The 26,365-nt window shown below is 41.8% G+C and overlaps 1 protein-coding gene across 2 annotated transcripts in view; it reads left to right on the forward strand.

Moving 5' to 3' along the window:
- LOC110528191 overlaps positions 1-26,365 on the forward strand; it is a 96,372-nt gene that overhangs the window by 45,950 nt on the left and 24,057 nt on the right. The window contains exons 58-92 of one of the 2 annotated variants that reach the window (XM_036983733.1): positions 887-1,063; positions 4,230-4,312; positions 4,517-4,565; positions 4,706-4,795; positions 5,023-5,118; positions 5,320-5,391; positions 5,475-5,561; positions 5,862-6,008; positions 6,152-6,261; positions 6,365-6,554; positions 7,772-7,948; positions 11,115-11,197; positions 11,402-11,450; positions 11,591-11,680; positions 11,908-12,003; positions 12,197-12,268; positions 12,352-12,438; positions 12,613-12,759; positions 12,884-13,053; positions 13,164-13,302; positions 13,986-14,080; positions 14,287-14,428; positions 14,598-14,774; positions 15,394-15,476; positions 19,626-19,674; positions 22,985-23,074; positions 23,410-23,505; positions 23,697-23,768; positions 23,850-23,936; positions 24,189-24,335; positions 24,460-24,629; positions 24,744-24,882; positions 25,566-25,660; positions 25,846-25,987; positions 26,157-26,333. In XM_036983733.1, coding sequence (XP_036839628.1) covers positions 887-1,063; positions 4,230-4,312; positions 4,517-4,565; positions 4,706-4,795; positions 5,023-5,118; positions 5,320-5,391; positions 5,475-5,561; positions 5,862-6,008; positions 6,152-6,261; positions 6,365-6,554; positions 7,772-7,948; positions 11,115-11,197; positions 11,402-11,450; positions 11,591-11,680; positions 11,908-12,003; positions 12,197-12,268; positions 12,352-12,438; positions 12,613-12,759; positions 12,884-13,053; positions 13,164-13,302; positions 13,986-14,080; positions 14,287-14,428; positions 14,598-14,774; positions 15,394-15,476; positions 19,626-19,674; positions 22,985-23,074; positions 23,410-23,505; positions 23,697-23,768; positions 23,850-23,936; positions 24,189-24,335; positions 24,460-24,629; positions 24,744-24,882; positions 25,566-25,660; positions 25,846-25,987; positions 26,157-26,333 — 3,972 coding nt within the window. The remainder of the gene's footprint in view (positions 1-886; positions 1,064-4,229; positions 4,313-4,516; positions 4,566-4,705; positions 4,796-5,022; positions 5,119-5,319; positions 5,392-5,474; positions 5,562-5,861; positions 6,009-6,151; positions 6,262-6,364; positions 6,555-7,771; positions 7,949-11,114; positions 11,198-11,401; positions 11,451-11,590; positions 11,681-11,907; positions 12,004-12,196; positions 12,269-12,351; positions 12,439-12,612; positions 12,760-12,883; positions 13,054-13,163; positions 13,303-13,985; positions 14,081-14,286; positions 14,429-14,597; positions 14,775-15,393; positions 15,477-19,625; positions 19,675-22,984; positions 23,075-23,409; positions 23,506-23,696; positions 23,769-23,849; positions 23,937-24,188; positions 24,336-24,459; positions 24,630-24,743; positions 24,883-25,565; positions 25,661-25,845; positions 25,988-26,156; positions 26,334-26,365) is intronic. The other variant, XM_036983734.1, reaches the window with a different exon arrangement.

Genomic DNA, 26,365 nt, shown 5'->3' on the forward strand with positions numbered 1-26,365 from the left:
GTGCAAAGGAGCAAAAAATAAATATAACATTGGGATGAGGTAGTTGGGTGGGCTATTTACAGATGGGCTATGTACAGGTGCAATGATCTGTAAGCTGCTCTGTCAGCTGATGCTTCGAGTTAGTGAGGGAGATATGAGTCTCCAGCTTCAGTGATTTTTGCAATTCGTTCCAGTCATTGGCAGCAGAGAACTGGAAGGAAAGGCGGCCAAAGGAGGAGTTGGCTTTGTGGATGACCAGTGAGATATACCTGCTGGAGCGCGTGCTACGGGTTGGTGCTGCTATGGTGACCAGTGAGCTGAGATAAGGCGGGGCTTTACCTAGCAAAGACTTAAAGATGACCTTGAGCCAATGGGTTTGGCGACGAATAAGAAGCGAGGGCCAGCCAACGAGAGCATACAGGTCGCAGTCATGGGTAGTATATGGGACTTTGGTGACAAAATGGATGGCACTCTGATAGACTGCATCCAATTTGCTGAGTAAAGTGTTGGAGGCTATTTTGTAAATGACATCGCTGAAGTCAAGGATCGGTAGGATAGTCAGTTTTACGAGGGTATGTTTGGCAGCATGAGTGAAGGATGCTTTGGTTGGCCAGTCCTTTTCTGGCTGTGCCGGGTGGAAATTCTAAGAGTACATGGCCGTCAAGGCCAGATTGTTCTTCAAGATGTTCATAGATGACCAGCAGGTTCAAATATTAATCACAGTGGTTGTAGAGGGTGCTACAGGTCAGTACCTCAGGAGTAAATGTCAGTTGGCTTTTCATAGCCGAGCAGTACCATTTTCTGTGTGAATAAGTTATTTAATACTATGTACAGTGCTGTGTGAATCAGGTATTTCATGCTACACTGCTGTTTTTTGTACAGTCTTGTTACTAGTGTTTGTTTTTAGGGGGTGCTGAGAATCCACCTACTGGAGGCCCAGAATCTAATCGCCAAGGACAATCTGATGGGGGGCCTGAAGAAGGGCAAGAGTGACCCGTACGTCAAGATCAACATCGGAGGGGTCAAGTTTAAGAGTCATGTGATCAAGGAGAACCTCAACCCCACCTGGAACGAGATGTATGAGGTATGGAGGTATTCAGTACTTTACTTTTCTGCTCTTTTGCACACCAGTATCTCTACCTGCACATGACCATCTGATCATGTATCACTCCAGTGTTAATCTGCTAAATTGTAATTATTCGCCTACCTCTTCATGCCTTTTGCACACAATGTATATAGACTCTTTTTTAATTTATAATTTTTTTTTGTACTGTGTTATTGACTTGTTTATTGTTTACGCCATGTGTAACTCTGTGTTGCTGTCTGTTCACACTGCTATGCTTTATCTTGGCCAGGTCGCAGTTGTAAATGAGAACTTGTTCTCAACTAGCCTATCTGGTTAAATAAAGGTGAAATAAAATAAAAAAGTAGCAATATTTGGCATGTCATTAAGTGAACCATCCATCCTGTCTAACAGAATATGGAACAAAGGCAAAGTGACAATATTGCAATTTATTTGTTATTAATAATGCTGATAGTCCTGAATAGCAAAAGATAAAGAATACGATGAAGAGTAAGAAGAAGATAGTCTTCTAACACACCAGAGCTGAGAAATAGAACAACGAAAGGGGAGAAGTGTTAAGGGTAAATTAGTATGAATACAGTGTGTTTTCACATAGCTGAGGTACAACAACTAGCCTGATTACAGTTGATACATTCACTTAACTCATTAGTAGAGTCCACAAGTGACTGTTGACACAAAACCCAATCTTAAATTCAAATATGCACTATGCAGAAGTCGCTCTGCCATTTCCTGCGTGCAGAAATTCTAGCAGTTTGTCTAATTTCAGTTTGTGACAAAACAAGCAAGTATAGTGTAAAGAATCACTGTACCATCTAAACCGCTGTGAAATATATTTCACGTAACCAAAAATATTGTATTTTGAGCTTGTTAAGATCTAACATTTAAAGTGTTTTTATTTTATTTTATAGAAACAGATCTTGCCTCTCTCACGTCAGCAGGAAGCAGATTGTGCAGTCATTCTTTCTATCTGTTCTTGATTATGGTGATACTATTTATCAATGTGCTGCTGCCACTACTCTGAAACCCCTGGATGCCGTTTGTCATAGCACTCTTCCTTTTATCACAGGAGACTGTTTTAATTCTCATCACTGCATTCTTTACCAAAAGGTTGGCTGGACCTCTTTAAAGTCACGTAGATCACATCATTACGCTCTTTTTTTTTTTACAAAGCCCTGCTCCATAAGCTTCAGACTTACCTAACATTACTGTTAAGATTTCAAATGACAAGTTACCAAACTCCTTCACAGAGTTGGTTAAGTTTGGATAGTCATTTGGTGTCTACAAAGTTAGGTAAATCTGCCTCTAATTGCCTTGCACCCTGTTTGGAATAATCGCCAAAAGACATTTGGATTGGATACTTGGAAGGCCCTAGGTCAATTCAGACAGCTGACAGAGGATTTTTATAATGAAGAATGTGTTGGTTTTAATTGACTGTGTTTTGTATCTTATGGGCTTTGTTTTTTTCGATACTTGCCTGTTGTATGTGCTTGTTTTTGTATCGTGCAGGGCTCATTTGTAGAAGAGAGTTAAGTCTCAATATGACCTCCTTGTTTTAGGTCTTTGAAGCTGGTGTACAAAAGCGAAAGTAAAAGACGCAAAAACAAAACTTAAGAACAGGAAGCATAGAAATAGTGACACACATTTCTATGTGATTTTAGTTGGGTTGCCCAAAAAGTTTCATAATGCAGCTTTAACATTTACCTTGATATGTTTCTATAGTCAATTGTATTTGGTCCTCTCCTGCATTTTCTTTATCTGTTTCTTTTTGGCTTTGGATTTCTCCCACTCGAGCCATTGCCCTTCGACCTTCTGTTGATTTGCTTCGGTCTTCAGGAGCTTGGTCATCTTCTTTTCTTCCTTCTCTGCGCGGGTCTCACCAATGTAGTTTCCCAAACACCAGTTGTTGACCTCCTTGTCTCCTTTGTGTACCTATTGTAGTAGATGTGTAACATTTTCTTCTGTTTTTCTCCTTAAAGTTGCACTATGCATAAATCTCTCTGCCATTTCCTGGTTGCTAACACTCTAATAGTTTAGACCACGTCTGCCTATTATTCGTTTGTGATTGCATCCAGCTTTCTCAGCCGGTCCTCCTCAGCCGGTCCTCCAAAAAGTCAGTTTAGTTGGTGTCATCGATTTTGGTAATCCACTCGTTCTACCTGCAGACAAATTAATCCAAAAAGCTACCACTAAACTTTGTTAAACCAAGTCACGTTTCTATCTAATCCTCAGGTACCCTAAAATGTAAAGAAACTATAATATTTCATACGGAAAGAAGTATGTTCAATAGAAAAGTCAAATTAGCAAGTGCGCGTCCTCTTCGTCACGCACCCACAGACTGATTTCCAATTGTGACTCCCAGTGCCAAAACTCCAAATTCTTCCTCGTTTGGGAAGAAACAAGCCTGAAACCTTGAATAAAGACTGTTGACATCTAGTGGAAGCCATAGAAATTGCAATCTGGGAGCTGGAATTGCATAGGACCCATAGCTTTCCATTATAAGAGCCTGGGATCTCAAAACATATTTTTTATTTGGATTTTCTCCTACCATAGCAATTGTGTTATAGTCTTATGCATTATTTTATAGTCTTATGCATTATCCAATGCTACCAATTATATCCATATCCTGGCTTCTGGGCCTGAGTAAAAGGCAGTTTACTTTGGGCACGTCAGTCAGGCAGAAATTCTGAAAAAAAAGACCCTAACAAGTTTTAAACTTCTCTGAATATATTTGTTTTACTTCTCTAAACAAAACAGACATTTATTTCAGGTAACTCCTAAGTAACCTAGTATACCAACTTTAGAATTGACCCCAGCTCTGGCCATAAGTCTACGCAACATTGTATTCTGACGTGAGTCAACCTTGTTATGTCTGCCATTTCTCACCTGATTCAACGTTAGCTCTCTGCATCCACTGTAGTCTCTCTTTTTTCTAACTGGGGGCTTTGTCTGTGGAAAGTCTGGAAACTGTTCTTTGTGGAATTATGTTTCATGCAATCTATTGCTTTCTGATGAATAGGAGTAGAAATGTGAACTTTCTACACTTAAGAATATTCATATGAAGTATTTATGACATGTTGTCTGTCAACGACTGTCATGACTCCTGCTCTATAGGTTTACTTATAGTTTCCTCTCTAAGTGTTACCGTCAATATGATGTGTTTCCCCAGACGGTGATGACCCCACAGTCAGATCAGGAGGTCCAGGTAGAGCTGTATGATAAAGACATGGACAAGGATGACTTCCTGGGCAGGTGAGAGGAGCTGCTCTGCGTTCCAAATGGAACCCTATGCCGTATATAAAGTGCACTGATTTTGACACTAATTAGTGCACTATGTAGAGAATAGGATTCCATTTGGTATACATCCAGGTTGGGTCCTGTACTTTTTGTTAGCCATGTTGTTCCCTGTCAAAGTGTTGTTTGATTTCTGACTGTATTTTTCCCTCCTGTGTACAGGTGTAACATCAGTATGAGAGACATCATACACTCCCAGTATACCGACCAGGTAATGCTTACATCTCTCTCTGCTCGTGTACTAAATGATGTCTGTACTCGCTTACATCGGTAGTCGGTACACTCATCTGTATAATGTGTGTATTGGTTTTAGTACACCGTCTGATGTGTGGTTTCTTGTCTCTTTTTCAGTGGTACATTCTGAATGATGTGAAGTCAGGTCGTGTTCACCTGGTACTGGAGTGGGTACCAACAGTATCACAACCAGACAGACTGGATCAGGTCAGTTCTACTTCCCTCCGTTCTGTCTCGTCAATTTATATATTTTTCACACCTCCGCGCCCCTCTCTGTAGTTTTCCAGTGTTACTTTTGCCCTGTCCTCACCTCTCCCTATCTCAGTACCCCTTCTCCCCATGTCTCTCTCATTCTATTACTCGTTTTTAACCTTTTAACCACCTGTTTTGATGTTATTTCAAAGTGATTGAACTCTTTTCTCCCCATGCTCCAGGTGTTGCAGCTGCAGTCTATCCAGTCCTACCAGAACAAGGCTGTTCCCTCTGCTGCTCTGCTCTTCGTCTACATGGACAGAGCCCACTCACTGCCTGTGAGTCACCTCTGACCTTTCACCACTTCACCTCTGTCACTGAGCTATTTTGAACTTTTGAACTCTGGCTTCAGGTTGATGTCTAGTTTTGGCAGCTGTTATAAGTGTTATGCATAAATGTTTATATGTTCAATCTTTTTGAATTGCTCAGTCAGTGTTTGATTTTGACTGTTGTATTGTGTGATCCCTGTGTGTTTGTAGTTGAAGAAAAGTGGGAAGGAGCCAAATGCTGGAGCTGAGCTTGTTCTGGGAGAGACAACCTACAGAACCAAGGTGAAAAACCGTACATGTAGATCTCAAATGCATGACTCGTAACAGGATCTGCCGTGAAAGTACATTTCTCTGTCTCTCTGAAGGTGTGTGATCGTACCAATTCCCCCCAATGGGAAGAGGCTTTCTACTTCCTGGTTCGTGACCCCAGAGAGGAGATTCTCATAGTGAAGGTGAGAGTTCAGTCTGCTTCAGGATGGAGTCACTAAACATGGATAATGTTTAATTAAAACATAATGTCACTCACTGTAAACATCTAGCACAGTCTCTGTTAAATGCAATTCATCCACACAAATCTCCCAACAGGGATATTAACCAATTTGTACACAAAATTTGAGAGAAGTAAGCTTTTTGTGCGTATGGACATTTTCGGTGCTCTTTTATTTCAGCTCTTGAAACATGGAACCAACACTTTACATGTTGCCTTTATGTTTATGTTCAGTGTAATTCCCTCTTTATTTATCTTTCTCTAGCTCTCCAGTGCTTGGGATCAGGCGATGGGTTCTCTGGTGGTACCAGTCAGAGAGCTGCTGTCAGAACCAGATCTGGTCCTGGATCAGTGGCTGAGTCTGGATGGAGCCTCACCTGACAGTCAGATTCTACTGAGGGCTGAACTGAAGGTGAAACACACTCTTGCAGTTACAGTACTTTAGAAACACTATCTTAACCAGTAGGAGGCACTATAGATGTGTATTGATTCAATACATGATGTTTTGTAATAAGGTTGTATGGTGGAGTTATTAAATGTGTTGTTCTTCTACAGGTGCTGTGTCCCAAGAAGTGTGAGATTGATGTGGAGAGGGCAGATCAACCCAGAGCTCGAGCCGCCTCTACTGCTGAACAGACACTGGAGAGAGACACAGTGCAGCAGAGGTAAAACAAATGAGGGTGTACTAATACACACACACACACACACACACACACACACACACACAAGATTAACCAATTTCTCTGTTCTTCCATCATGCCTGCTCAGGTGTATTTCAGTGGACACTCCCAGTGCTCCATCCCCCAGCCCTTCCTCTATCCCAGCACCAGTACCAGAGCCAGAGGAGGCTAAGAGGGTAACAGTTACTGAGATGGTACCTGAGGAGGTCACTGAGGAACCCAGTCATCCTGGAACACTCCCAACACACACCAACCCTGAGCCCAGCTTTGGCTCTGAGGTGAGAAGCAGTGTGCCAGTGTTTTATTTGATTTAATTTATGTCACCTTTATTTAACCAGGTAGGCCAGTTAAAAACAAGTTCTAATTTACAACTGCAACCAGGCCAAGATAAAGCAAAGCAGTGCGACACAAACAACACAGAGTTACACATGGAATAAACAAACGTACAGTCAATGACAATAGAAAAGTCTACATAGAGTGTGTGCAAATGAAGTAAGATTAGGGAGGTAAGGCAATAAATAGGCAATAGTGGCGAAATAATTACAATTTAGCAATTAAACACTGAGTGATAGATGTGCAGAAGGTGAATGTGCAGGTAGAGATACTGGGGTGCAAAGGAGCAAAAAATAAATATAACATTGGGATGAGGTAGTTGGGTGGGCTATTTACAGATGGGCTATGTACAGGTGCAATGATCTGTAAGCTGCTCTGTCAGCTGATGCTTCGAGTTAGTGAGGGAGATATGAGTCTCCAGCTTCAGTGATTTTTGCAATTCGTTCCAGTCATTGGCAGCAGAGAACTGGAAGGAAAGGCGGCCAAAGGAGGAGTTGGCTTTGTGGATGACCAGTGAGATATACCTGCTGGAGCGCGTGCTACGGGTTGGTGCTGCTATGGTGACCAGTGAGCTGAGATAAGGCGGGGCTTTACCTAGCAAAGACTTAAAGATGACCTTGAGCCAATGGGTTTGGCGACGAATAAGAAGCGAGGGCCAGCCAACGAGAGCATACAGGTCGCAGTCATGGGTAGTATATGGGACTTTGGTGACAAAATGGATGGCACTCTGATAGACTGCATCCAATTTGCTGAGTAAAGTGTTGGAGGCTATTTTGTAAATGACATCGCTGAAGTCAAGGATCGGTAGGATAGTCAGTTTTACGAGGGTATGTTTGGCAGCATGAGTGAAGGATGCTTTGGTTGGCCAGTCCTTTTCTGGCTGTGCCGGGTGGAAATTCTAAGAGTACATGGCCGTCAAGGCCAGATTGTTCTTCAAGATGTTCATAGATGACCAGCAGGTTCAAATATTAATCACAGTGGTTGTAGAGGGTGCTACAGGTCAGTACCTCAGGAGTAAATGTCAGTTGGCTTTTCATAGCCGAGCAGTACCATTTTCTGTGTGAATAAGTTATTTAATACTATGTACAGTGCTGTGTGAATCAGGTATTTCATGCTACACTGCTGTTTTTTGTACAGTCTTGTTACTAGTGTTTGTTTTTAGGGGGTGCTGAGAATCCACCTACTGGAGGCCCAGAATCTAATCGCCAAGGACAATCTGATGGGGGGCCTGAAGAAGGGCAAGAGTGACCCGTACGTCAAGATCAACATCGGAGGGGTCAAGTTTAAGAGTCATGTGATCAAGGAGAACCTCAACCCCACCTGGAACGAGATGTATGAGGTATGGAGGTATTCAGTACTTTACTTTTCTGCTCTTTTGCACACCAGTATCTCTACCTGCACATGACCATCTGATCATGTATCACTCCAGTGTTAATCTGCTAAATTGTAATTATTCGCCTACCTCTTCATGCCTTTTGCACACAATGTATATAGACTCTTTTTTAATTTATAATTTTTTTTTGTACTGTGTTATTGACTTGTTTATTGTTTACGCCATGTGTAACTCTGTGTTGCTGTCTGTTCACACTGCTATGCTTTATCTTGGCCAGGTCGCAGTTGTAAATGAGAACTTGTTCTCAACTAGCCTATCTGGTTAAATAAAGGTGAAATAAAATAAAAAAGTAGCAATATTTGGCATGTCATTAAGTGAACCATCCATCCTGTCTAACAGAATATGGAACAAAGGCAAAGTGACAATATTGCAATTTATTTGTTATTAATAATGCTGATAGTCCTGAATAGCAAAAGATAAAGAATACGATGAAGAGTAAGAAGAAGATAGTCTTCTAACACACCAGAGCTGAGAAATAGAACAACGAAAGGGGAGAAGTGTTAAGGGTAAATTAGTATGAATACAGTGTGTTTTCACATAGCTGAGGTACAACAACTAGCCTGATTACAGTTGATACATTCACTTAACTCATTAGTAGAGTCCACAAGTGACTGTTGACACAAAACCCAATCTTAAATTCAAATATGCACTATGCAGAAGTCGCTCTGCCATTTCCTGCGTGCAGAAATTCTAGCAGTTTGTCTAATTTCAGTTTGTGACAAAACAAGCAAGTATAGTGTAAAGAATCACTGTACCATCTAAACCGCTGTGAAATATATTTCACGTAACCAAAAATATTGTATTTTGAGCTTGTTAAGATCTAACATTTAAAGTGTTTTTATTTTATTTTATAGAAACAGATCTTGCCTCTCTCACGTCAGCAGGAAGCAGATTGTGCAGTCATTCTTTCTATCTGTTCTTGATTATGGTGATACTATTTATCAATGTGCTGCTGCCACTACTCTGAAACCCCTGGATGCCGTTTGTCATAGCACTCTTCCTTTTATCACAGGAGACTGTTTTAATTCTCATCACTGCATTCTTTACCAAAAGGTTGGCTGGACCTCTTTAAAGTCACGTAGATCACATCATTACGCTCTTTTTTTTTTTACAAAGCCCTGCTCCATAAGCTTCAGACTTACCTAACATTACTGTTAAGATTTCAAATGACAAGTTACCAAACTCCTTCACAGAGTTGGTTAAGTTTGGATAGTCATTTGGTGTCTACAAAGTTAGGTAAATCTGCCTCTAATTGCCTTGCACCCTGTTTGGAATAATCGCCAAAAGACATTTGGATTGGATACTTGGAAGGCCCTAGGTCAATTCAGACAGCTGACAGAGGATTTTTATAATGAAGAATGTGTTGGTTTTAATTGACTGTGTTTTGTATCTTATGGGCTTTGTTTTTTTCGATACTTGCCTGTTGTATGTGCTTGTTTTTGTATCGTGCAGGGCTCATTTGTAGAAGAGAGTTAAGTCTCAATATGACCTCCTTGTTTTAGGTCTTTGAAGCTGGTGTACAAAAGCGAAAGTAAAAGACGCAAAAACAAAACTTAAGAACAGGAAGCATAGAAATAGTGACACACATTTCTATGTGATTTTAGTTGGGTTGCCCAAAAAGTTTCATAATGCAGCTTTAACATTTACCTTGATATGTTTCTATAGTCAATTGTATTTGGTCCTCTCCTGCATTTTCTTTATCTGTTTCTTTTTGGCTTTGGATTTCTCCCACTCGAGCCATTGCCCTTCGACCTTCTGTTGATTTGCTTCGGTCTTCAGGAGCTTGGTCATCTTCTTTTCTTCCTTCTCTGCGCGGGTCTCACCAATGTAGTTTCCCAAACACCAGTTGTTGACCTCCTTGTCTCCTTTGTGTACCTATTGTAGTAGATGTGTAACATTTTCTTCTGTTTTTCTCCTTAAAGTTGCACTATGCATAAATCTCTCTGCCATTTCCTGGTTGCTAACACTCTAATAGTTTAGACCACGTCTGCCTATTATTCGTTTGTGATTGCATCCAGCTTTCTCAGCCGGTCCTCCTCAGCCGGTCCTCCAAAAAGTCAGTTTAGTTGGTGTCATCGATTTTGGTAATCCACTCGTTCTACCTGCAGACAAATTAATCCAAAAAGCTACCACTAAACTTTGTTAAACCAAGTCACGTTTCTATCTAATCCTCAGGTACCCTAAAATGTAAAGAAACTATAATATTTCATACGGAAAGAAGTATGTTCAATAGAAAAGTCAAATTAGCAAGTGCGCGTCCTCTTCGTCACGCACCCACAGACTGATTTCCAATTGTGACTCCCAGTGCCAAAACTCCAAATTCTTCCTCGTTTGGGAAGAAACAAGCCTGAAACCTTGAATAAAGACTGTTGACATCTAGTGGAAGCCATAGAAATTGCAATCTGGGAGCTGGAATTGCATAGGACCCATAGCTTTCCATTATAAGAGCCTGGGATCTCAAAACATATTTTTTATTTGGATTTTCTCCTACCATAGCAATTGTGTTATAGTCTTATGCATTATTTTATAGTCTTATGCATTATCCAATGCTACCAATTATATCCATATCCTGGCTTCTGGGCCTGAGTAAAAGGCAGTTTACTTTGGGCACGTCAGTCAGGCAGAAATTCTGAAAAAAAAGACCCTAACAAGTTTTAAACTTCTCTGAATATATTTGTTTTACTTCTCTAAACAAAACAGACATTTATTTCAGGTAACTCCTAAGTAACCTAGTATACCAACTTTAGAATTGACCCCAGCTCTGGCCATAAGTCTACGCAACATTGTATTCTGACGTGAGTCAACCTTGTTATGTCTGCCATTTCTCACCTGATTCAACGTTAGCTCTCTGCATCCACTGTAGTCTCTCTTTTTTCTAACTGGGGGCTTTGTCTGTGGAAAGTCTGGAAACTGTTCTTTGTGGAATTATGTTTCATGCAATCTATTGCTTTCTGATGAATAGGAGTAGAAATGTGAACTTTCTACACTTAAGAATATTCATATGAAGTATTTATGACATGTTGTCTGTCAACGACTGTCATGACTCCTGCTCTATAGGTTTACTTATAGTTTCCTCTCTAAGTGTTACCGTCAATATGATGTGTTTCCCCAGACGGTGATGACCCCACAGTCAGATCAGGAGGTCCAGGTAGAGCTGTATGATAAAGACATGGACAAGGATGACTTCCTGGGCAGGTGAGAGGAGCTGCTCTGCGTTCCAAATGGAACCCTATGCCGTATATAAAGTGCACTGATTTTGACACTAATTAGTGCACTATGTAGAGAATAGGATTCCATTTGGTATACATCCAGGTTGGGTCCTGTACTTTTTGTTAGCCATGTTGTTCCCTGTCAAAGTGTTGTTTGATTTCTGACTGTATTTTTCCCTCCTGTGTACAGGTGTAACATCAGTATGAGAGACATCATACACTCCCAGTATACCGACCAGGTAATGCTTACATCTCTCTCTGCTCGTGTACTAAATGATGTCTGTACTCGCTTACATCGGTAGTCGGTACACTCATCTGTATAATGTGTGTATTGGTTTTAGTACACCGTCTGATGTGTGGTTTCTTGTCTCTTTTTCAGTGGTACATTCTGAATGATGTGAAGTCAGGTCGTGTTCACCTGGTACTGGAGTGGGTACCAACAGTATCACAACCAGACAGACTGGATCAGGTCAGTTCTACTTCCCTCCGTTCTGTCTCGTCAATTTATATATTTTTCACACCTCCGCGCCCCTCTCTGTAGTTTTCCAGTGTTACTTTTGCCCTGTCCTCACCTCTCCCTATCTCAGTACCCCTTCTCCCCATGTCTCTCTCATTCTATTACTCGTTTTTAACCTTTTAACCACCTGTTTTGATGTTATTTCAAAGTGATTGAACTCTTTTCTCTCCATGCTCCAGGTGTTGCAGCTGCAGTCTATCCAGTCCTACCAGAACAAGGCTGTTCCCTCTGCTGCTCTGCTCTTCGTCTACATGGACAGAGCCCACTCACTGCCTGTGAGTCACCTCTGACCTTTCACCTCTGTCACTGAGCTATTTTGAACTTTTGAACTCTGGCTTCAGGTTGATGTCTAGTTTTGGCAGCTGTTATATGTGTTATGCATAAATGTTTATATGTTCGATCTTTTTGAATTGCTCAGTCAGTGTTTGATTTTGACTGTTGTATTGTGTGATCCCTGTGTGTTTGTAGTTGAAGAAAAGTGGGAAGGAGCCAAATGCTGGAGCTGAGCTTGTTCTGGGAGAGACAACCTACAGAACCAAGGTGAGAAACCGTACATGTAGATCTCAAATGCATGACTCGTAACAGGATCTGCCGTGAAAGTCAATTTCTCTGTCTCTCTGAAGGTGTGTGATCGTACCAACTCCCCCCAATGGGAAGAGGCTTTCTACTTCCTGGTTCGTGACCCCAGAGAGGAGATTCTCATAGTGAAGGTGAGAGTTCAGTCTGCTTCAGGATGGAGTCACTAAACATGGATAATGTATCATTAAAACATAATGTCACTCACTGTAAACATCTTGCACAGTCTCTGTTAAATGCAATTCATCCACACAAATCTACCTTTTTATCTTTTCCTTTCGAATCACTCTTTATTTATCTTTCTCTAGCTCTCCAGTGCTTGGGATCAGGCGATGGGTTCTCTTGTTGTACCAATCAGAGAGCTGCTGTCAGAACCAGATCTGGTCCTGGATCAGTGGCTGAGTCTGGATGGAGCCTCACCTGACAGTCAGATTCTACTGAGGGCTGAGCTTAAGGTGAGACACATTCACAAACATGTACCAACAATCAACGTTTTGGAGTGTGGGACAAAATGTGCACAGCCTATACAAAGCGCCGCATGATGTACTTTAACTGCACTCTCCATGTTTTTGTTCACAGATCCTGAACTCGAAGATGACTGAGGGTGTTGGAGTACCACAAGGCTCTGTCTCAGGTCCAGAAATTATTATGAGTGGGAGTTATAGTGAGGAGAAGGAACAAATTACCATTGAGCAGCCAGTTACTGCAACAATTGGGGAGAAGCAACACAGTGAGGTGCCCTCTGAGGAGTGAGTTTTTGGCCCTTCCCAATATTAAAATAGTTCAATTGCAGTTATACATTTATTGCAAATTGTATGCAAATGATAAAACCCTTAAGTATATGTCTGTGTGTTTTCAGATCTGTTGCAGTCTCCAGCCAACCCTCTATCTCTGAACCTGAGGAAGCAGAGGTGGTCTTTGAGGTCCCCAAAGAAGACCCCAGCCCTCCTGAGATACTCCCACCACACACCACCCCTGACCCCAGCTTTGATACTGAGGTGGGAAACAGTGTATGGGTGTCTCTGTATGCGTAATCCCTCGTGGGCAGATTCTGCATGTAGACCGGAAAATCAGTTTAGCCATAATGGTATATGTGAGATAACGAGCAGCAGTAGTTCCAGTCTTTGGGTTTTTGTCACTGGTTATTTGGACATATCAGGATTTGGCGAAGACAGTGCTTAAACAGCTTTACTTCGAGTGCTTCATGCGTTTACCCACATGGAATTGGAAGGGGGGGGGGGGGGGGGGGTGCCTTGGCTGACAGTTTCCTTTTGTAAGGGTGTGGACTTAGAAAACTGCCAGATCACTCCATTTCTAACACACCCAGTAGTTAATCACGCTGATTACCAAATTATGCAAGATTTTATTTCTGTGTTAACAGTTAGCCTAGCGGCAGGTAACCTAGCAGTTAAGAGCGTTGGGTCAGTAACCGATAGGTCACTGGTTCGAACCCCTGAAATGACTAGGTGAAATATTTGTTGATGTGCCCTTAAGCAAGGCACTTAACCCTAATTGCTCTTGTAAGTCGCTCTGGATAAGAGCATCTGCTAAATAACAACAACAAAAAACAATAATTTATGTATTCATAAGACATGTTATAATTGGTTTTGATAGGAATTGCATGGCAGGGGAAAAGGATTGACTGCAGGTGTAAGCATTGGAATGTGTTTTTGACCAACAGATAGAGGAGCCAGAAGAAACTGAGGAACCTATCACCCAACTGTCAGTCACAGCAGACACTGAGGAGCTCCAACCCTGGCAGGGACCAACGGCAGGGTGAGCTCCATTCAACAACAGATCCACAGAGCTTTGCATGTACACTGACTTTGCATTGATAATCTTCAGTGTGGGAAGCAGCTATCAACATGCTGTGTGTGTGTGTGTGTGTGTGTGTGTGTGTGTGTGTGTGTGTGTGTGTGTGTGTGTGTGTGTGTGTGTGTGTGTGTGTGTGTGTGTGTGTGTGTTCCTTTATGAATATTCAGATCTGTTACAGAGGACATTGCCAGAGCTACAGTGTCTAGCCTTTCTTCTGTGTCTGTACCTGAGGAAGCTGAGGTCATGCCTGATGTCATCCCTGAAACACGCCCTCCTCACACTACCCCTCACCCAAGTTTTGGCACTGAGGTGGGTGCTTTACTGAAGGGACTATAAAAATGATTTATACTACCAAGAACAAAAGTTCAAATTGAAAAATAAATATCTCAAGACCTTATATTGTTTGTATTTTGAGAATGCTAGGATGCCTTCAAAAAGGTTATAGTGTGCCACTGCAGTTCTGTTGTTTGTCCTGTAGGGGGTGCTGAGAATCCATGTACTGGAGGCCCAGGATCTGGTTGCCATGGATAAGCTGATGGGGGGCCTGAAGAAGGGCAAGAGTGACCCCTATGTCAAGATCAACATCGGAGTGGTCAAGTTTAAGAGTCGTGTGATCAAGGAGAACCTCAACCCCACCTGGAACGAGATGTTTGAGGTATGGAGGGACTTGTAGTTTATTCAATTAATCTCTGTCGGCTGTTGAACTGTGTGCCCATTTAGATGAGCGGTAAAAGGGATTGTGCTGTACTGAAGAAAGTAAAAGCAATGCGTGTTAGGACAGACTTTTGATCTTTTTTACAATTACTGTATTTGGAGGGCTTCTCTCATGTAAGAATATATCTGAGACATCTAGAAGTGTGTGCCTTTGCTACCTTTAAATAAAAAATACAAAAAATTAAATAAATTTTACCCCCTTTTCTCCCCAATTTCGTGGTATCCAATTGTTAGTAATTACTATCTGTGCACCTGGCGACCTTGGTTAGCGCGCACTGCGCCCGGCCCGCCACAGGAGTTGCTGGTGCGCGATGAGACAAGGATATCCCTACCGGCCAAACCCTCCCTAACCCGAACGACGCTAGGCCAATTGTGTGTCGCCCCACCGACCTCCTGGTCGCGGCCGGCTGCGACAGAGCCTGGGCGCGATGCAGTGCCCTAGACCACTGTGCCACCCGGGAGGACCTTTGCTAGCTTTCTGCCTTAATAACATGTAATAGTATTATTTATGTGTAGTTTTGTTGTTATTGATCTTCCCTGACATATGTATGTTTCCCCAGACGGTGCTGAACCCCCAGGCTGGTCAGGAGGTCCAGGTAGAGCTGTATGATAAAGACATGGATGCAGATGACTTCCTGGGAAGGTGTGTTGTGACTGGCCCAACTATACACCAGTAACCTGCTATTGATAGTTAAGGAATACATCCCAAAGGGCACCCTATTACCTGTATAGTGCACAACGTTTGACCAGAGTTGTATTTTGTATTTATTAAGAATCCCCATTAGCTGCTGCCAAGGCAACAGCTACTCTTCCTGGGGTCCAGCAAAATTAAGGCAGTTATACATTTTAAAAACTTTACAATACATTCATAACAGATTTTACAACATATTATGTGTGCGCCCTCAGGCCTCTACTCTACTACAACTTATCTATAACACAAAATCCATGTGTACATGTGTGTATAGTGCGTATGTTATTGTGTGTTTTTATGCATGTGTCTGTTTGTGTTTCTTCACAGTCCCCACAGTTAGGTATATTTGTATCTGTTTTTTAAATCTAATTTTACTGCTGGTATGAGTTACTTGATGTGGAATATAATTCCATGTAGTCATGGCTCTATGTAGTACTGTGCGCCACCCATAGTCTGTTCTGGACTTGGGGACTGTGAAGAGACCTCTGGTGGAATGTCTTGTGAGGTATACATGGGTGTCCAAGCTGTGTGCCAGTAGTTCAAAGAGACAGCTCGGTGCATTCAACCACCCCTCAGAGCCTGGTTCCTCTCTAGGCGTCTTCCTAGGTTCCTGCCTTTCTACTGAGTTTTTCCTAGCCACTGTACTTCTACATCTGCATTGCTTGCTGTTTGAGGTTTTAGGCTGGGTTTCTGTATAGCACTTTGTGACATGATGTAAAAAGGGCTTTATAAATACATTTGATTGATTTATGTCAATACCTCTCACAAATACAAGTAGTGATGTAGTCAATCTCTCCTCCACTTTGAGCTAGGAGAGATTGACATTAATGTTAGCTCTCTGTGTTCATCCAAGGGCCAGCCATGCTGCCCTGTTCTGAGCCAATTGCAATTTTCCTAAGTCCCTCTTTATGGCACCTGACCACATGACTGAACAGTAGTCCAGGTGCGACAAAACTAGAGCCCGTAGGACCTGCCTTTTTGATAGGGCTGTTAAGAATTCAGACAGACTTCTCCCCATCTTAGCTACTGTGGAATCAATATGTTTTGTTTTTACCATGACAGTTCTGGGGTTACTCCAAGCAGTTTAGTCATCGCAACTTGCTCAATTTCCACCTTATTCATTACAAATGTAATTGAGGTTTAGTGAATTACTGTATCTGCAGACATGGACAAACTGGCTTTACTCAAAGCCAGTGGCGTTGAAAAAAGTAAGGCGCATAGACAGCTGCCCTGGGGAATTCCTGATTCTACCTGGATTATGTTGGAGAGACTTCCATTAAAGAACACCCTCTGTGTTCTGTTAGACAGTTAACTCTGTATCCACAATATAGCAGGGTGTGTAAAGCCATAACACATACGTTTTTCCAGCAGCAGACTATGATCTATAGTCTCCTGAGTGGCACAGCGGTCTAAGGCACTGCATCTCAGTGCAAGAGGCATCACTATAGTACCTGGTTCGAATCCAGGCTTTATCAGGCCGTGATTGGGAGTCCTATAGGGCGGCGCACAATTGGCCCAGCGTCATCGGGGTTTGGCCAGAGTAGGCCATCATTGTAAATAAGAATTTGTTCTTAACTGACTTGCCAAGTTAAATTATAGGTTAAATAAAAAATGTATATAAAAATAAAAATCTATAATGTCAAAAGCCGCACTGAAGTCTAACAGAACAGCCCCCACAATATTTTTGTCATCAATTTCTCTCAGTCAATCATCAGTCATTTGTGTAAGTGCTGTGCTTATTGAATGTCCTTCCCTATAAGCGTGCTGAAAGTTTGTTGTCAATTTGTTTACTGTAAAATAGCATTGTATCTGGTCAAACACCATTTTTTCCAAATGTTTACTAAGGGTTGGTAACAGGCTGATTGGTCGGCTGTTTACCCCAGTTAAGAGGGCTTTACTATTCTTATGTAGGGGAATAACTTTTGCTTCCCTCCAGGCCTGAGGGCACACACTTTCCAGTAGGCTTAAATTGAAGATATGGCAAATAGGAGTGGCAACGTCATCCTCTATTATCCTCAGTAATTTTCCATCCAAGTTGTCAGACCCCAGTGGCTTGTCATTGTTGATAGACAATAATACTTTTTTCACCTCTTCCACACTTACTGTATGGAATTCAAAATTACAATGCTTGTCTTTCATAATTTGGTCTTATATACCTGGATGTGTTGTGTCAGCCTTTGTTGCTGGCATGTCATACCTAAGTTTGCTTATCTTGCCAATGAAAAAGTAATTAAAGTAGTTGGCAATATCAGTGGGTTTTGTGATGAATGAGCCATCTGATTCAATGAATGATGGAGTAGAGTTTACATTTTTGCCCAAAATATCATTTAAGGTGCTCCAAAGCTTTTTACTATCATTGTTTATGTAATCTTTGTTTCATAGTGTAGTTTCTTCTTTTTATTCAGTTTAGTCACATGATTTCTCAATTTGCAGTATTCTCAATTTGCAGTTTGGTTGTACAGCCAGACCTATTTGCCATCTATTTTGCCTCATCCCTCTCAACCATACCATTTTTTAATTCCTCATCAATCCAGAGGGATTTAACAGTTATGTTCTTAATGGGTGCGTGCTTATTAGTAACTGGAATAAGCAATTTCATAAATGTTTCAAATGCAGTGTCTGGTTGCTCATCATTACACACCACGGACCAACAAATATTCTTCACATCAACAACATAGGAATCACTACAAAACTTATTGTATGACCTCCTATACACAATATTAGGCCCAGCCTTTGGAACTTTGGTTTTCCTAGATATGGCTACTATATTGTGATCACTACATTTGGATGCTGCTTTAAAGCAAATTTCTGCAGCATTAGTAAAGATATGATCAATACATGTTGATGATTTCATTCATGTACTGTTCGTAACTACCCTGGAAGGTTGATTGATAACCCAAACCAGGTTGCAAGCAATAGTTACAGTTTTAAGCTTTCTCTTGAGTGGGCAGCCTGATGAAAGCCAGTCAATATTTAAATCACCCAGAAAATATACCTCTCTATTGATATCACATACATTATCAAGCATTTCACACTTGTTATCCAGATACTGACTGTTAGCACTCCTACCAGAATGGGCTTTAGGTGAGGTAGGTGAACCTGTAGCCATATTACTTCAACACTATTTAAAATGAGATCCTCTCTAAGCTTTACATGAATGTGGTTCTGAATATAAACAGCCACACCTCCATCTTTGGCATTTTTATATTTTCTGTAGATGTTATAACCATGTATTGCTACCACTGTATCATAAAAGGTATTATCTAAGTGAGTTTCAGAGATTGTCAATATGAATGTCATTTGTTACTAGCAAATTATTGATTTCATGAACCTTGTTTCTTAAGCTACATGTGTTAACGTGGGCTATTTTTAGCACTTTTCTAGGATGCTTAGCAGAGGTAGACATGCTTGGGTTATTTGTATTAGTGCAGGGTGAGCTGCACACAGAGGTCTTCCTACTAGCACAGCCTCAGTGCTAACAGTACAGTATTACTCTAGTTCATAGGCATATGATTACTGCATACAATAGCTGTAGGATCAACAGAGGCATTCAGGGCAGTAAGAGGACATAAATTAGGTTACTTACATTGTATCTTCCAACGCCCCTGGGATAATATACATTTGCTGAAGCATTATGACAACTCAGCGACACAATGGTAGAGATTAAATGAGCTGGGCTTGGGTCATTGATAAGTCACTGTCTCAACACAGCCTTATAATGCTGTGAAAGGATCCAGTGCTTCAAATTATTTGGGTGTATCCTATCCTCCTTGTAATGCAAGCTTTGTTTCCAGAAGGTATCAAAATTGTCAGTAAATGAGTTATATGGGCCCTGGTCAAAAGTAGTGCACTAAATAGGGAATAAGGTGATGTTTGGGACGCACACAAAATAAGACTTACATTTTCATGCACTTTGGTCTCATGGTGGTTGAAATGTTTGAAATATAAGACATGGTTCTACTTTTCTACTTTCACATATCAAAGATATATATCTATAAAATGTTCACAAGAATGCAATTCCTTTTTGAAATGTTGCCAAAGCATCGTGTGTGTGTGTGTGTGTGTGTGTGTGTGTGTGTGTGTGTGTGTGTGTTTTTGTAGGTTTATGATGAGGCTGAGTGATGTCATCAGTTCCCAGTACACAGACCAGGTGAGTCAGTGTATTGAGATATTTACTTCTCTTTCTAGCCTGACTTCCATGGGGCATCGCATACCTTAAGGGAACATTCTGACATTCGCCATATGGTTAGTGAGACCGACCACATTGCAAATGTACGGTCCCTTACTAGACGTCCGAAAACGTTGCGTCGGGCCGGGAATTTGCGTCGGGCCGGGATCTTCCGGGAAGTCATCAAATGAACTCTCTCGGACATTCGGTTTCCGTTTTATAAATAATCACATTTTGGTCATTTTTCCGCTGTCCCGGTAAATCCCACAAGAGGGCGAATGCAATCATATTGCAAATGTACAAAACATCACGAATCACGACGTGGCCTTATCTCCTAAACGGAAAATATTTTGAAGCCGAAACTTGGTGAGCATAGGTTTGGCATAATGGGCAGTTGGCCCCGAACAAGATGGCGTCTAGACCTCAACGGTTTTTGAGTTATGGCCATTTTTCTGGGATTAAAGGTCCAAAATGAAAATAGAGCAAGAATTTCTCCGCTTCACGTCAACGTCAAGGAACCTCCGGTGTCAATAAAAAAAGAACCAGCCATTTATCTATCGTCATTTAAGAGAAATCGTACAATGTCAAATTGGTGATGTTCAAAAAATTTTTTTTTTTTTTTAACAGTTACAGATCCAGCTGCAGCGTGTTCATACAAATCTTTTTAAAGTGTGCTTCGGAGCTGTGATTTTCTGAAATAACACACACTCACTAAACCCTCCGTAAATAAGTCAGGTCTTAACATAAAGACTGAAAACTCAAAATTCTATAATTGCCTACCCCAAGGAGGATATGTGTTCACTTTCAGTTTCCTGTGTAAACCGGAAGTGCCTTAAAATGGTGTCACAGGTGCTGTTTCCAAGGGTTAAACAGGTCAGATCTTTTCAAAACGTCATATGTGTGACTAGGTAACCATGAGAAAAGTAGGCCCAAAATGAAGCCTGCCCCTCAACGTCATTTGCTTTTGGGTGACAGTGAGAGAACCGTTAGTGTGAGAAGCACAATTCGACCTCAGGTACGTTCCTGAGGTCCTCCCGATCCGTGCAAGCCTAACCTTGACCGTGTGGCATTAACCCTTAACAGTAAATCAGGGTTTTTTGATCTCACAGATTACAATGACTTCTCTCACCATAGGAATACATTGCCTGCTCCTCTAAAGTCAACCTGAAGCCTATGTGGGTTATGAATGCCTTATGAACCTGTCTTCAATGACAGTCCATCAGGCCACTGAGGTCTACCTGTGTCGATTCTAAGCTCCCTAGACCAACCGGAAGTGGTTAAAATCACCCTAAAAGTGTATATCCATACCCAAACAGCAGTTTGATAGAAATAGTGCATTCAACCCTGTGTAAATCAGTCAGTTCTTAACGTAAAGACTTAAAACTCAGGGATCTGTAAAAGCATACCCCAATGAGGATATGTGTTTACTTATAGCTTCCTGTGCCAACCGGAAGTGCCAGGCAACCCCCACGAACTGTAAATCAGTCATTTCTCCCATAAAATTTAAAAGAAAAACTAAATCACACACACACAGCTTGGAAGGAAGGACACATTGGGGTGCGTAGAGACATACACTGCCTGCATTAGTTAACCTTGTTCGAACTATTAAAGAACCGTCAGACCTAGCGTTCTGAAACTTTAGAAACCTGTTCTAGACCTCAGGTCGATAGTGCGTGGTGAGTTACGTGACTCTAGAAGGTTCTCGGACCGAGAAACAGCCTCTTACATTTGCGATAACTTCAATTAATTTTGCATCATGAAAATGATGACATTTAGAAATGTCCCAGAGTCGCAAGACTGGGTGCATTGCGACCGCCTCGCCCCATATAGACGGACCCCAACGTTTCTGTCCGATAGCTCATTCAAGGACCCCCGTAGCAAGGCATGGAAAAAAGTGGATTTTCAGCACCAATTAGGGTCTTGCTCGGGCACCAAATGACCTATCGAGCTGAAACTTGGGATTCGGGGTCACCTCAGCTAGGCCTACACATAACATCAGAACTGGACCCGCAGCTAGAACGTAACTACGTGTTTTATGTTTTTATTATGGTTTGAACAGAAGGCGTTGTGAATTTTGGGCCAGCTCTGAAGTATGTGATTGTTGGCTACTAAACGAGTTGGAAAAAGTGGGTTTGGTGTCAGTTTGTATCAGTTTGGTGTCAGAATGATATCTAATTGACTGATGGACGGTGACTTGCTGGTGACTATTGTCCATTTGCAATATGTTTAAACAGTGAGGTACCGTCACCAAAGTGACATTCTGAAATCAACCCTAACGAGCGATGGAGAGGAACCAGAATCACTGCCCAGCCATCCCGAGTTCATCGGGCCAGTCAATTTCTCATTCCTGCAGGATTTTTGAGCATGCCAAATTCGTGATGGTAAATGCCCATTGAAACATATTGTAAATGCACGTGCATTTGCAATATGATTCAACAGTGAAAAAAACATCACCAAATGAACATGGTGAAATCAACACAATGAGCGATGTAGAGGAACCACTATCACTGCCCGGCCATCCCGAGTTCATCAGGCCAGTCAATTTTGCATTTCTGCAGTATTTTTGAGCATGTCAAATTAGTGATGGTACATGGCAAATGGACCTAACATCCTGATTTGGCATTTTCAAATCTTTCATATTGGATTTGGACATTTCTTATGGCATTTGGCCAAAAAAATTGACTTTTGACTTTGACTTCCTATAAAATCATATTGCAAATAGACAAAACATATGCCTTATGCACAAGTTAATAAAAATAATAATAATGATAATAAAATTGGACCAAAGTATATTCATACAGTTCTTACACGTGTAAATCGAAAGAATTTTGAAAAACGGTCCAGAAAGCACTTTTTTAATGAGGTGCTAAGTTTTTGAAAAAATGTTCACTTTTTCAAAATTTTACTTTTGGATGTTGACTTGTTACATTTGCACGCCGAATTGAGTGGTATTGGACACCGTGTATATGGTTTGTCCAGTGCCAATGACTTCCCAATCATTTTTGTCCATTTCAGGGGGGTGTTCCCTTACTTTTATTACTTGCAGGCCTAATGTCAGGTCAAACTCCCTTTTATTATTTGCAGGCCTAATGTCAGGTCAAACTCCCTTTTATTACTTGCAGGCCTAATGTCAGGTCAAACTCCCTTTTATTACTTGCAGGCCAAATGTCAGGTCAAGGCCATCATGTTGCTTCAATATAGCTTTTGATTGAGAGGCTAAGCTTTATTTCCCCCCTTTATTTTATTGTGCTACATGTGTAAACAGGCTATTGGGTATATTTCTGTGTTCCAGTGGTACACTCTGAATGATGTGAAGTCAGGTCGTCTTCACCTGGTACTGGAGTGGGTACCAACAGTATCACAACCAGACAGACTGAATAAGGTCAGTTCCACTCCTCCTTTTTTCAGTTTCTTCGTCTCTCATTTCTCAATCTCATTTTCTTTCACTATGCGTTTAGTTCAACAATTTCTCTCCTCCCTCCCTATCATACAATGACGTATTCCTAGAACTCTTTATGCAAAAGACTCACATTCCATAACCCATGAGGCATAACATTTTACGTGTTAGTCATTTATCCAGAGTGACTTTGAACCAGAGAAATTTCGGTTACTGGCCCAATGATCTTAACCGCTAGGCTACCTGACGCCCATAACAGAGCACAACATTATTATTGCAAGATGTTGTTTCAAATTAACTATTTTCTCCCCATGTTCCAGGTGCTGCAGCTGCAGTCTCTCCAGTCCTACCAGAACAAGGCTGTTCCCTCTGCTGCTCTGCTTTTCATATACATGGACAGAGCCCACTCACTGCCTGTGAGTCACCTTTCACCACTTCACCTCACACACTGCCACTTTGAACATTTGAACTCTGGCTATGCATTGTTGTCTAGTTTTGCAGCTGTGATATGGGTTATGCACAGATGTTGATGGTTTATTTTGTCTAGTTGCTCACAATCAGTGTTTGATTTTGACTGTTGTATTGTGTGGTCTCTGTGTGCTCCTAGTTGAAGAAGAGTGGGAAGGAGCCAAAGGCTGGAGCTGAGCTTGTTCTGGGAGAGACAACATATAGAACCAAGGTGAGGCAGTATCCTTAGAGCTGAAATGCATGACTTGTTATTGGATCTGCCGTGAAAGTCAACTTTTCTGTCTCTCTGAAGGTATGTGATCGTACCAACTCCCCCCAATGGGAAGAAGCTTTCTACTTCCTGGTTCGAGACCCCAGAGAGGAGATTTTCATAGTGAAGGTGAGAGTTCAGTCTGCTTCAGGATGGAGTCACTAAACATCCACACAAATCTCCCAACAGGGATATAAACCAATTTGTACACAACATTTGAGAGAAGTAAGCTTTTTGTGCGTATGGACATTTTCGGGGCTCTTTTATTTCAGCTCTTGAAACATGGAACCAACATGACGTTTTGAAAAGATCTGACCTGTTTAACATGTTGCCTTTATGTTTATGTTCAGTGTAATTCCCTCTTTATTTATATTTCTCTAGCTCTCCAGTGCTTGGGATCAGGCGATGGGTTCTCTGGTGGTACCAGTCAGAGAGCTGCTGTCAGAACCAGATCTGGTCCTGGATCAGTGGCTGAGTCTGGATGGAGCCTCACCTGACAGTCAGATTCTACTGAGGGCTGAGCTTAAGGTGAGACGCATTCACAAACATGTACCAACAATCAACGTTTTGGAGTGTGGGACAAAATGTGCACAGCCTATACAAAGCGCCGCATTATGTACTTTAACTGCACTCTCCATGTTTTTGTTCACAGATCCTGAACTCGAAGATGACTGAGGGTGTTGGGGTACCACAAGGCTCTGTCTCAGGTCCAGAAATTATTATGAGTGGGAGTTACAGTGAGGAGAAGGAACAAATTACCATTGAGCAGCCAGTTACTGCAACAATTGGGGAGAAGCAACACAGTGAGGTGCCCTCTGAGGAGTGAGTTTTTGGCCCTTCCCAATATTAAAATAGTTCAATTGCAGTTATACATTTATTGCAAATTGTATGCAAATGATAAAACCCTTAAGTATATGTCTCTCTGTGTGTTTTCAGATCTGTTGCAGTCTCCAGCCAACCCTCTATCTCTGAAACTGAGGAAGCAGAGGTGGTCTTTGAGGTCCCCAAAGAAGACCCCAGCCCTCCTGAGACACTCCCACCACACACCACCCCTGACCCCAGCTTTGATACTGAGGTGGGAAACAGTGTATGGGTGTCTCTGTATGCGTAATCCCTCGTGGGCAGATTCTGCATGTAGACTGAAAAATCAGTTTAGCCATAATGGTATATGTGAGATAACGAGCAGCAGTAGTTCCAGTCTTTGGGTTTTTGTCACTGGTTATTTGGACATATCAGGATTTGGCGAAGACAGTGCTTAAACAGCTTTACTTCGTGTGCTTCATGCGTTTGCCCACATGGAATTGGAAGGGGGGTGGGGGGTGCCTTGGCTGACAGTTTCCTTTTGTAAGGGTGTGGACTTAGAAAACTGCCAGATCACTCCATTTCTAACACATATAGACCCAGTAGTTAATCACGCTGATTACCAAATTATGCAAGATTTTATTTCTGTTTTAACAGTTAGCCTAGCGGCAGGTAACCTAGCAGTTAAGAGCGTTGGGTCAGTAACCGATAGGTCGCTGGTTCGAACCCCTGAAATGACTAGGTGAAATATTTGTTGATGTGCCCTTAAGCAAGGCACTTAACCCTAATTGCTCTTGTAAGTCGCTCTGGATAAGAGCATCTGCTAAATAACAACAACAAAAAACAATAATTGATGTATTCATAAGACATATTATAATTGGTTTTGATAGGAATTGCATGGCAGGGGAAAAGGATTGACTGCAGGTGTAAGCATTGGAATGTGTTTTTGACCAACAGATAGGTTCCTCAGTTTCTTCTGGCTCCTCTATCACCCAACTGTCAGTCACAGCAGACACTGAGGAGCTCCAACCCTGGCAGGGACCATCGGCAGGGTGAGCTCCATTCAACAGATCCAGAGAGCTTTGCATGTACACTGACTTTGCATTGATAATCTTCAGTGTGGGAAGCAGCTATCAACATGCTGTGTGTGTGTGTGTGTGTGTGTGTGTGTGTGTGTGTGTGTGTGTGTGTGTGTGTGTGTGTGTGTGTGTGTGTGTGTTCCTTTATGAATATTCAGATCTGTTACAGAGGACATTGCCAGAGCTACAGTGTCTAGCCTTCCTTCTGTGTCTGTACCTGAGGAAGCTGAGGTCATGCCTGATGTCATCCCTGAAACACGCCCTCCTCACACTACCCCTCACCCAAGTTTTGGCACTGAGGTGGGTGCTTTACTGAAGGGACTATAAAAATGATTTATACTACCAAGAACAAAAGTTCAAATTGAAAAATAAATATCTCAAGACCTTATATTGTTTGTATTTTGAGAATGCTAGGATGCCTTCAAAAAGGTTATAGTGTGCCACTGCAGTTCTGTTGTTTGTCCTGTAGGGGGTGCTGAGAATCCATGTACTGGAGGCCCAGGATCTGGTTGCCATGGATAAGCTGATGGGGGGCCTGAAGAAGGGCAAGAGTGACCCCTATGTCAAGATCAACATCGGAGTGGTCAAGTTTAAGAGTCGTGTGATCAAGGAGAACCTCAACCCCACCTGGAACGAGATGTTTGAGGTATGGAGGGACTTGTAGTTTATTCAATTAAT

This window comes from Oncorhynchus mykiss, chromosome 7 (assembly GCF_013265735.2).
Source record: "Oncorhynchus mykiss isolate Arlee chromosome 7, USDA_OmykA_1.1, whole genome shotgun sequence".
Classification (NCBI taxonomy): Eukaryota; Metazoa; Chordata; class Actinopteri; order Salmoniformes; family Salmonidae; genus Oncorhynchus; species Oncorhynchus mykiss.